The sequence below is a fragment of the Galeopterus variegatus genome, unplaced genomic scaffold, assembly GCF_000696425.1.
Source record: "Galeopterus variegatus unplaced genomic scaffold, G_variegatus-3.0.2 Scaffold1175, whole genome shotgun sequence".
In the NCBI taxonomy this organism is placed as follows: Eukaryota; Metazoa; Chordata; class Mammalia; order Dermoptera; family Cynocephalidae; genus Galeopterus; species Galeopterus variegatus.
Window position 1 is genome coordinate 185773 of NW_007727286.1, and position 12094 is coordinate 197866.

At 36.2% G+C, this 12094-nt stretch overlaps 1 protein-coding gene across 1 annotated transcript in view; it reads left to right on the plus strand.

Annotated features, from left to right (window-relative positions):
• Positions 1-12094, plus strand: part of TM9SF3 (transmembrane 9 superfamily member 3) — a 58069-nt gene that overhangs the window by 17417 nt on the left and 28558 nt on the right. The window contains exons 5-7 of the mRNA XM_008575363.1: positions 5710-5841; positions 7136-7302; positions 11363-11457. Coding sequence (XP_008573585.1) covers positions 5710-5841; positions 7136-7302; positions 11363-11457 — 394 coding nt within the window. The remainder of the gene's footprint in view (positions 1-5709; positions 5842-7135; positions 7303-11362; positions 11458-12094) is intronic.

Here is a 12094-nt window from a genome sequence, read left to right on the forward strand (position 1 = left end):
TTCACTTCCTCTACTTCCTGTGTGTTCTTCTCTGGTATGATTTGCTCAGACAGCCATGAATATGGTAGTCTAGTTAAAGGTATGGACATAGATAACTTCAAGGTTTAGAAAACACTTGAGAATATGAGACTGTCAACTGATACTCTACCAGAACACATGGGTTTGCCTTGCTGCCTTGTTTCTAGTCCCACTGGATTGACAACTTGGGGGAAAGACTGCCTTTTAGCATTTTCACTAAGAGCGGTACACCATATTTATTCTTTCAGCACATATTAATTGAGTACCTACTATGTGCCAAGCTCTGTACTAGGAAAGTAGGATACATTAGAAATAAAAGGTAAAGATCCATGTCCGCTTGGAGTTTACATTCTAGTCAAGGAGATATGCAGTAAACGTAAGTAAAATGTATATTGTGTTTGAAGACAAGCATGTTGAAAAAGAAAAAGAGCAGGCGGAGCAAGGGTGCCATGGATGGGCAAGTTGCAGTTTTAAATACAGTGCGGAGGTGAGCTTGGGCCTCTGAGGTGGACTTTTGAGCAAAATCTTGAAGGAGTTAAAGGAAATAAGGAATGTGGATATCTTGCAGAAAGAGTATTCCAGGCAGAGGAGACACCATTGGAAAGCCTGTTGGAAGTGTGAGTACAAAGGTTGTGGTTTGGAGAATGGTAAGAAGATGAAGTCAGAGAGGTAGCAGGAGCCAGATGATCAGTGGCCACTTTACAGACTTTGGATTTTACTCTTGAATGTGGGGGTGGGGTTGGGGAGTGGAGTGCCTTGTAGTGTTTTCAGCAGGGGATTGACAAATCTGACTTATGTTTTAAAAGGTTCATTTAGGTTATGTTGAGACTAGGTTCTGTGAGGTCAAGGGTAAAAGCTGGGAGACCAGTAGAGAGCTGTTTTAGCAATCCAGAGGTGCAGGTGGCTCAGACCAGGGTGGTAGCAGTGTAGGCGGTGAGGAGTTAGGTTGTGAATATATTTTGAAAGTAGAGGCAGCAGGATTTCCTGATTGATAGGAAGATAAAGAAGGGTTGAGAAGAACTCTAGGGTTTTCAACCTGAGTAACTGTTAGAGTGGAGCTGCCATCACTGGGGCTGTGCTTGGAGGGGAAGATCAGGGCACAGCGTGGCACATGTTAGTTTTGAGGTGTCTTTCCAACACCAAAGTGGAGATACTGATCAGCAAGTTGGATAAATCAACCTGGAGTTCAGAAGAAAGGTCTGGGCTACAGATACAAATTTTGCAGTAATTGGCATATAGATGAAATACAGAGCTGTGAGACTGAATGTAATCACCAAGGAAGAGAAATGTAGAGAGAGGAGGACCAAAGACTGAACCCTGGGGCAGTAAGAAGAGTTTTAGGAGAATCCAGCTAGGGGCTTTGAGGGGAAAAAAAAATGTGTGGTGTTCTGGAAGTTAAGAGAAGTATAGTAGTATATCATAGAGGATAGAGATTAGTTCTGAATTGTTGCTGATGGGTCAAGTAAGATGAGTACTGAAAAGTGACTATTGGATTCATCTGGAGTCATTGGCTAACTTGACAAAGCACTTTGGTGTAGTGGTGGAACAAAATCTGAGTGGAGCTCCTATAAGAGAGAATGGGAGGAGAGGAACTGAAGACAGCAAGTATAGGAGTAATGTCAGGGGTGTGGCTGCTAAAGGGAGCAAAGAAATGGCGCAGTAGCCAGTAGGAAGATGGAGTCGGGAGGTGATGGAGAGTGCAAGACTGAAAATGCGGGAGAAAGAAAAGAAGGGAGAATTATTGCAACATTTTCTGTATGTTGGGGGAGGGGATAGGATCTACTGTCTAAGTACAGGGATTATTTCTAATGTAGTGACTAAAAAAAGCATAGGAGCTAGAGCTGCAGTCAAACTCTGGCTCTGCCACTTGCTATAACCTTAGTTAAATGAGTCAGTTCTTCAGCTTCTGTTTACTTAATAGTGAAGCAAGTATTATAATACCTTCAAGGGTTGTTGGGAAATTTCACTTTGACAATGTTTGGAAAGCACCTAGTTCGGTGTTTGGCACATAGCAGGTGCTCAATGAGAGGCAACACTGTTGGTATAGTTATTATTCATCTCCAGTTGTGTTCTAAAATTTGACAAACTGAGGGTGCTACTTTAGGATTAGCAACACTAGGGGGTGCTGGAGTGCAGCAGTTAGTAGGGTTAGTAAATGCCTTTGTGACAGCAGGTTTATTATTGTTAAGCAATATTTTCCCTGGTGTAATAATTTCAAAATCATACAACATTTCATACTTTTTAGAATAAAGGAATATTATAAAATGTCAGGTTATTAGTAGTACATTATAATTGGTATTGGTATGATGTTTGTATATTAGGTTTTGTATTATATCTTAGATTAAAAAAAAGCAGCGAGGCTGGCTGGTTAGCTTGGTTGGATAGAGTACCGCCTTGTAAAACCAAGGTCAGGGGTTTGGATCCCCTTAACAGACAGCTGTCAAAAAAAAAAAAAAGAAAGAAATAAAATAGCAGAGAGCCTTGTTAGAAATTTTTGCATTTTACGTGCATATTTCTTATTACTAAATAGTAACTACATAAAATTTGATAAATTAACTAAAAGAAGATATGAGTTACATTTTTTTTTTCCATCTCTCAACCTTTTCTGGGTTATTAATTTCCCAGAGTGGGAATAAAATCAAATCTTTGGAAAGGCCAGTCATTATAGACTGCTTTTATAAATCTTAAGTGATGCTTTTATGATAAACTTAAATTTATATAATCTTTTTTGGCAAACATTTCAAAATATAGTGCATTCATTTTCCTTTACAATTTCAGTGGTTGCTCAATGAATATATTGTTGGATGAAGGAAGGAATGATCTTATGAAGAGGCAGAGACAATTGGCTGTCTCCTGTTTTTCAGAAAGAGCCATAGAGCTTGTCCCTTCCCTGAAGCCTCAGAGTGGGTAACAGAGCCAGGGCTTTCCTTCACCTTAGTGCACGTACTCAGTATGTTAGTACAAGTTAAAATCTGTCCTAATTGTATAAGACAGTACATCTGTATGTTTGATATTCTATGTATGTACCTGTAGAAGTTTAGAGCAGGAGGATATCTGCGAAGAACTAAAATATGCAGATTAGAGGTTTTGTGGAGGAGAGAGGGTGCTTGAATCGGGATTTAAAGGTGAGGTGTAGAATTTACAAAAGCGAATAAAAGTAGATCCCATGTGAGAAGAAATCATGAGAAAAACAGAGGTAAAAGTAAGTATGCTGTAGTTGTGGGTCATTGAGGAGGGATAGGCTTGATTGGAATATAAGATGTAATTGAAAGAAAGGTTGACTAGATAAAGTGAGGGGGCCATATTACAGGAAGTGTAGAATATTGGGGAAAACAGCCTAGATTTGATATGAGAGAAATAGAGTATATTAATCTAAGTTTTAGAGTAGAGGAGTGATATATAAACGTGATGTTTCAGAAAGATTTGCTTGGTAACTTTTTACAGGATAGATTGAATGGAAAGGGAGAGATCAAAAGAAAGAAAGAAAGAAAAAAAAGCCAACTAGGAGGCCATCAGAGCCATCAAGGTGTGAGGTGATGGCATTGGAATGGAGAGGAAAGGATAGATATGAGACATTTATTTTAAAGGAAAATAAAAGCTTAGCAATTATTACCTATGAAGGATTAAGGAGAAGGAAGAACCAGAGATAATTCTAAATTTTCAAAGCCATTGTTGGTACCATTAACAGAAGTAGAGAATCAGAAGTGAGTGTTGTATGCGAGGCAGAAGATTATGAGTTTACTTTAGGGTCGTCTGAGTCTGAAATTACAGAAAGACATTTTAGTGGAAACTATTGTAGTTAGCAAAAATCTGAAACATGAGTGAGAAAGGAGGTCTGGGCAGAGTAGGGGAGAGGCATGGAGGGTGTCATGATCGTCACTGGAATGCTAGTTAAAAGGTCTGAGGGTCTTACAGAAGTCACAGCAGAGTACCATGACTGGAGCTTTTGGAAGAGTCCACAACAGGTGGAGGAGTTGGCATCGAAGATGAAAGAGGAGAAGCTGCAGTGAGTGAAGTAGGATGGTGTGGTGTCAGGAAGGGTCAGGCGTGGCAGAGAGATCAAGAAGAGTGCAGCAGATAGTTGACTGCTGAATCAGTTCAGAAGTTTATTGCAGGTCTTTCAGAGAAATTTTGTGGGGCAAAAGTGAGATTGTATTGTGTTTTGGAGGAAGTCAAGGGAGAAATGGGACATGTAGTCTTATTTGAAAAGTATTGGCATTGAAAGGAGGGAGGTGAGAAGAAGATCAGAAGAATGAGGGGACAAAAGATCAAACATCCACTTTAAAAGATAAAAATAATAATGATGACTTTTAAGTTTTATTTCGTATTTAGGATGTGCCAGGAACTGTACTGTATGCTTTACATTTATTATCTTGTTTAAACCTTATGACAACCACAGGGAGTAGGTACCAGGACCTTTGGAGATTGCTGATGCTGCACTGTATGCTTTATACTTATTATCTCGTTTAAACTTTATGACAACTGCAGGGAGTAGGTACCAGGACCTTTGGAGATTGCCGATGCTGAAAAGGTAGAAGTTTAGGGTTGCAGAATGAGAGGGGAAAGAACGACTCAAAGAGTGAATGAGATCTAGAGCTTGGTGGGAAGATTGATTTCAGAGGGGAAATAGCTTCTAGGGGATTGACAGGAATGAAAGGCTAGGAGTTTAAATGCAGAAAGGCTGTGTCATGCTGGATGGTAGAAGACAGGATCATCTGTTGCAAGTGAAAACAGGAGAAAGTATGGCATTGGAGCCTTGAAGAGAGAAGAGAAATTTTGAAACTATCCCTAAGGACCTTTTGGGAATTAAAATATAAAGGAATAAGTGGGCAATGCACAGACCTAGTTTGAGTCAGATGCACTGAGTTCCGAGATATACTCAGCAATACAGTAGCACTTTGTGATTATGAACCAGAATCTGGCCATAATCATGTGACTAATGTGTGGATGAAATCAAAGTCAAGAGCCTTGAGAACATTGAGGAGCTAAGGGGTACTTCAATGTTCTATGTACCATGGGTGGCTAATTTGGAAAGGACTGAATAACTTTGGGGACAGGGTAGAGAGGACAAACTAACTGGAAGCAAGTGAAGCAGATCATTCAGGAAGATGGTCTGAGTCCATGGCAGCCAACTATGATGGTTTGGTCTTGTTATTTTAAGAAGATTTTCAGGTTGTTGCTCAGTTGGGGGGGAAGGGAACTAATATTTACTGAGGATCTATTGCTCTGTGCCAGACACGGTGCCATACTTTTTATATACATAATTTAACCTTACAAATCACTTACAAGATAAGTATTATTTCTTCCATTTTTCAGATGAGAGAACTGAAGTCACATACCTAGAAATTGGCAGAGCCTGTGTTGAAACCCAGGACTGTTTGACTCCAAAGCCCATGTTCTTCCCGTGTAATGCTATGTGGCCATATTGTATTTTATTCATCCAATATATTTGATTGTGAAAATCTGCATAAATGATAGCTGTTTTCAGTGTATGGAAGCTTGCTGTAAAGAAAACTAATTTCTTGTCATAGTGAATACTCATCCCCAGTATGTCTTAAATTTAGATTTTCATGTAAAAGATTTTAAAGGACTATTTTTTTTTCTTCTTTACCATTCAGTTGCTATCATGAAACCTATGAATTTTGTGATGGATATTTCATGTTGGTAACATTTTATTTTCCGTTATTTTAGATTCATTGGTTTTCAATTTTCAATTCCTTCATGATGGTGATCTTCTTGGTGGGCTTAGTTTCAATGATTTTAATGAGAACTTTAAGAAAAGATTATGCCCGGTACAGTAAAGAAGAAGAAATGGATGACATGGTGAGCAAACATTTTACATCGTATTTATAAAAACAGTTTAACTCAGTGTTAATTTGAATGTTGGAATGTTGGTCATAATTTCTTATCAGCAATTGTGGAGGCCAGATGGGTTTTCAGAATTCAGAATTTTTAGGTTTTAGAAAGGTGTAAAACTCCCAGTGGGAACATGCCCTGTAATTAAATCTATTAATTTTTTTTAGCAAAACATATGAGTGTTCACCCTAAGTGGGATAGATAAACAGTATAAATTGCCTCTTGTTAGTTTAAGCCAAGTTTTGCCACCAAATAAAGATACGTCAGACTTAAGAAAAAATTTAGTTTTCAGGACTCTTGATTTCAGAATTACAGCTAGGAGATTGTAAACCTACCTTGGTGTCTTTCTAATACTATTAAATATTGCATAAAATTCAGGAAGTAGGTGGAAGGATTAATTTACATTTAGTTTAGTGGGTTCAGAGGAGAGGTCCATTTTCTAAATTTTTTTTAACTAAATTATAGAATAAAAAATGTGTTCTGTAGAACATTAGTGGCTATTCTATATAGGTATGCTCCATCATTAAAGAAGTTTGGGAAACAGAGTTAAAAATTTTAAATTTTAATATGTCAGAAAACATTGTGAAGTATCAGAGGGTAGATAAAATATTTGGTGCTTTTACACATTTTAGTCAGGATTTCCCCAAAAAACATATCTCTTGAGGGACTGCTATTCCTCAAGAAACATTGTGTTAGAAACTATTTTAGAAACTGTTTAAGGAACACTTGCTTTACTCAGGTTGAAAAGTAAAAATTGAGTTCTTTTTTAAAAATGCCATAGACTGTTGAGTAAAAACATCTACATCTGATATTTTCCCCATGTGTTTTCTGAGATTCTAGGCTGTAAAGGACTGTTCTCCATTTTAGGGTATCTGGTACTGATTTCAATACTCTTCTGTTTCACTCTCTACCTGGTCCCTGGTCCTGTATGCGCCATAGTCATGATGTGAATGGCAAGAGTAGTGTCCAAAAATAACTGCACTGTCTCCCAATTTGACCATTTCTTTTTTCTCCCAAACTTTTTCTTTTTCCATTCTTTGAGATTCTCTGAGCACAAACAGGAGTCACCTTCCTGAACTCCCTTCACTGAAAAGCAGTGATTATTTTAAACTTGGAATGTTTTTTCTCAATATTTTGAACCCCTTTAAATAGCTATAAATTTGGAAGGAGGAACTTACAACTAACTTTTTTACCTATCTACTATATTCTAATTTGATTCTGAATGATTTCCTTTTCTCTATACATGAATATTTATATATAGGATAGAGACCTAGGAGATGAATACGGATGGAAGCAGGTGCATGGAGATGTATTTAGACCTTCAAGTCACCCACTGATATTTTCCTCTCTCATTGGTTCTGGATGTCAGATATTTGCTGTATCTCTCATTGTTATTATTGTTGCAATGATAGAAGATTTATATACAGAGTAAGTGCTTGTACTTAATTTCATTATTATTATTATTATTATTTGTTCTTGAATAGTTTTAATCATTGGAACCTTTAACTCAATCATAATTAAATATTTGCTTGTTTCAGTTATCTTAGAATTTAAATATCATAAATGTCATTATGACAAATTAATGAACAATGATCTTCAGCTGTAAGTATATATTTCTATTACATGCTAAGACTTAACCCAGGATTACTGAATATTTTGGTTGGTTTTCAAGGTTATGTTCCATTAGAATATGAATAGAGGTTACTTTCAATCCAGAGGCATTTGACAAAATAGGCATTTTTTCTGAAAATTGAACATCCAATTAGATTTTCATAAGAAGTACAAGGATTTCATAGTTACTAAATTAGTACTTCATATTTACGTCCAAAACTGGGAGATTCTACAGAATAGAAGAAAGCATTGTAAATAATAGTAAAAAGAGTGATGGAAAAGTCACATGAGGTTAGAAAAATAATTGGATGACTTCTTGGAAAAAAAAAGTTTTAGGCTGTCTTTACATGGTTCTTGGTACATTTTTTCTTTACAGACAAAAACCATTTGCAAGGAATGCTTGATTTGTGGTCTTTGAATTATAAGAAAAAGTTGTACATTTACAGAAGATCTCAAGTCCCTATTGAGTGGTCCCATAACCCTTTGCTCAGAGAGCCATGACCTCTATGAAGCAAACATGTTTTGGTGCCTGAGTGGTAGCAGTTGTAATTCAGGCATTTTAGATGCCACCTCATAACATCCTCAATTAGAATAACACTTTTTTTCCAGTTATATTTCATATCTCTATATCAGTTCATAATGCATTTTTTCTATATACGAGGGTACTTGAAAAAATTTGTGGAAAAATTGGTATAAAAATAATATGAATTCTTCCATGAACTTTTTGAGGACTCTCATGTGCCTGGCATTTGGTGGACAAGCAATAAATTCTTGCTGAAAGAATTGCTTTTTAGTGTGTATTAAATATTTTACTGTGTACTAAATTGCTGTTTCTTCTGCTACACAATAAGTTCCTTGAGAGCTGGGTCTGAACTTATCTTTGCATTCTCAAAGTACCTACATAAAGAGCTTGCACATGGGAGGTACTCTATCAATCTTGTTTAACTGAATTGAGTATGTATTAATCATAAAGCTATTTCTCTGTAGTTTCTGTTATGTTTCTTTAATATAACCTGTGCAATTCACTTACTACATAAGCCTTTAAAATCATTAACCAAAACCTAAACTTCAGAGTTTTGATGAGTAGTTCATATTTTAGGGTATAACATATTTCAGGTGAACTGAATCCCAAATATAAGAAGAGCATTTCAAATCTGCCAAGAAGTCATGCTTTGGATTAAACTCATCACTACTGAATTGACACTGACTATTTTATCTAAGTTTTTTGAACCACTAGAGGGTAACCTCTTCTAGAATCCAAGTTTTCACTTTGTTTTTTTTTCAAAATGTTAATGTTAGAATTTGCCAACTCATTTTTTAATGCAGAAGCTCTTCCACTTAAAGACCTTCAACTTTTAGAAATAAGAAACCACTCTCTAATAGATGGTATTAGAAGGAAAGTCATGCATTGTTATTTTAGTCTGTCATTACTGTAAATGATTATTCTATGTTGTATTTATTTGTAGGGAACATAATTACTTCTATGAGAAGTAGTAAAGCAGTAAGTATTATTATGATATAAAAGTAGCTAATATTATTGAGGTTCCAAATTAGATGCTTTATGCACATTAGCTCCTTTAATCTTCACATCAGCCCTGTGAAGGGACTATTAATATCTCCATTCTACATATGAGAAAAGAAAAACTCAGAGAGGTTACATAATTTGACTGAGATCACACAGCTATTACCAAAGGGTGTTAATAAACAAGGATTTGAACCTAGGCAATCTTACTCCAGAACTCTTCTCTTAAAATTTGCTATGTTATGGAAATGAAAATTGTAAGGATAATGTAAAGATACTGTAGGCACTCAAATGTAAGGATACTGTGGGCACTCAAGCGGAGGGGGAAAAGCATTCCCTAGCAATATGGCGCCCTTCTGGGTTCTTCTCCGCAGTAAACAAGCCCATTGGCGCCAATACCCAAGCCTACCCTGCCAAACCTCAGCCAGTCACAAGTCAAGGCTCACCTCCTGCCCAGCCCCGTCCAATCAGCTACCACACCATCCGCCCCCTATCAATACCCTGAACGCAGCTCCCTATAAATATACGTGCAGTCCTTGAATAAAGTGGAACTTTTCTGGCGAACTGTCAGCTCGGGTCCTGTCGTCTTATCAGCTTGGGTCCGTGCGCCCTTTCAAAAATAGTGATAATAACAAAGTAGTTATTGAAAAAATGAAAAATTTGCACATAAAATTAGGATGAATCACTCCAGAGTAGGAATGATTTTAAAGGATAAAGAGCAGATAATGTAACATGTGAAAAATCACTTTGCCTCTGTGATCACTATAGCAATCAGAGAGGAAAAAATATTTTGACAGTGTAAGTAAAGGATCAGTATCAATTGATGTGTGGTATTAACTCTAAAGAAGACAGAGTTTGAGGAGGTAAGAGTAAACGTGGTAATGCTGCTGCTGCTGCTCTGAAACTTCTGGTGGAGAGTGGTAAGGTGATGGTGAGTGTAGGCAGAGCAGCCCCTTAGATGTTCCCCCTCCAGTCTTGGAGAGATGAATGAGGAGTACAGTTCCATGTCTTAGCAGATTTTTCAGTGTAGATGAACATGGTTTATTTAGGGGGTAAAATGCCCATAGAATATTTTTGAACAAAGAGGTGATATATCTGATTTTTAAAACTGTGACAAATGCTCACACTTTTATTTAATGGAATTGTCTCTGGAGGACTGCAAGCTTAAATATCTGGTAGTCATTTTGGACTCTCATTCACATGGGAACCTTTTTGAAACCTTTTTGCTGATATTAGGAACTTCTGACTGGTCTTAGACTGAAAGCAGCCTTTCCATTTTCAGCATTGTTAGGCCTATGTCAGCCTTAACACACACATTTATAAACAGAGAATGGGTCAAATTTGTTAATAGTAGTCTGGAAGGAATAAATTAACACTTGGAGTGTCTAACTGGGTTCTTGAAAAAACAAATTTGGTTTTTAAAACTTATTAACTTTGAGACCCATGATCTTTTAAGCTTGGGAATGACAGATTCTTAATGTTGTATTTTTATAGAGTGATGGAAATGAAATATTATAGTGTTTTCACTATTATGCATTCACTTTAAGAAAGTAAGCATAGGTGTTTGACCAGAGGAGTGTGCTACATATTTAGAGAGTAGTGGGTTGAAATATATAGTGGGTTAAATACATTTCTATATTATGCAAATGATTAATATTACATTTTAATATTTCTATTTGAAATTAGGCATGTAAAAAATATTTTTTCCAGTTTTACTCAACAGAAGGGTTGGTCTGAATTCTCTCAATATCGTTTTTAGAGGAGGAGGTTAGGGATTGTTAGGGACTGTCATTCTGAGTTGATTGTGGACTTACAGATTTTTAAAAAATCATTTTGCCAGTATGGGGAAACAAAATAGGGAAAGACTCAGTGTTTATACCATTTAAGATAATAGCATTTGGTACATATTATACTACTTCCATTTTATTTCTGTTAGCGGGCAAGGATCTTAAGCAGTAGAATCAAATTATAAAATAGAATGTTCTAGTCATTTTTCTTAACAGATGAATATCCTCTTCCATATGATGGGGTTGGTTTTCAGGACTGCAGAACAGTTTTGGTGTCAGCTTCTAAGGTTTTTGCCAGAGAAACTTGAAATATTTGTTTAGGATATACTATGAAATTTAACTTCAGATTAAAAAAATTTAGGATCAGCATGGTATTATTTAAATGCAGTTTTAACTAAAAATTTATTCACTAGAGAACCTTTTGAAATCTTTTGCAGTCCAATATGTGATATTTTTGCGTTTCTGTTAAATTTGTCTTTGAAATTAAACTAATATTGTGATAGACTATATGATGTTTCTCTAAATTGCTGGTTTTAATTCATCATATATGTTGTTTTGCCCATTTTAGGAGAGGATCAATGCTCAGTACAGCCATATTTGTCTATGCTGCTACATCTCCAGTGAATGGTTATTTTGGAGGAAGTCTGTATGCTAGACAAGGAGGTAACTTATGAGTTATCACTTTGTTTTTTTAATTATAGATGCTAATATTTTACTGAGGTATTTGTAATTTAAAATGGGCAGTATAGCCATTGTAAGATCCTGTTATCCCATATCATGTAATCTGAACCAAACCTGCTATGTGTTCTATCTTGTTTTTATGGAATCTTTGCATTTTATTTCCTAAAATTTTGAGTATTCAATAGATTACCTCCATTGTCCACTGGGAAATTAAGCCTGAGGAACATGTAGGACATTATATTTGAGATATTGATATTATTTTCGCTTTGAGGTACTTAGCTCCCTAGATGAACTCCATGTGATCCCTCCACATACACGAATATGAGGGTACTCCAAAAAGTTTGTGGAAAAATAGAATTAAAAGATAATATGAAACATTCCGTGGACTTTTTGAGTACCTTCATATAAAGGTATGTTTAATGGCCTATGGCTAAAGATTCTGGCTGGTGGAAGGAGAATAGGAAGAAGTGCTGTTCAGTTCATTTCTGTTGACTCTTAAATATTTATCAAAGGACCCTTCACAAAGATTTCTGTTATTCTGTGTCACAATCTCTTGCTAAGAGCACATCTTTTTTTTTTTTTTTTTTTTTTTTTTTTTTTGTGACCAGTAAGGGGATCC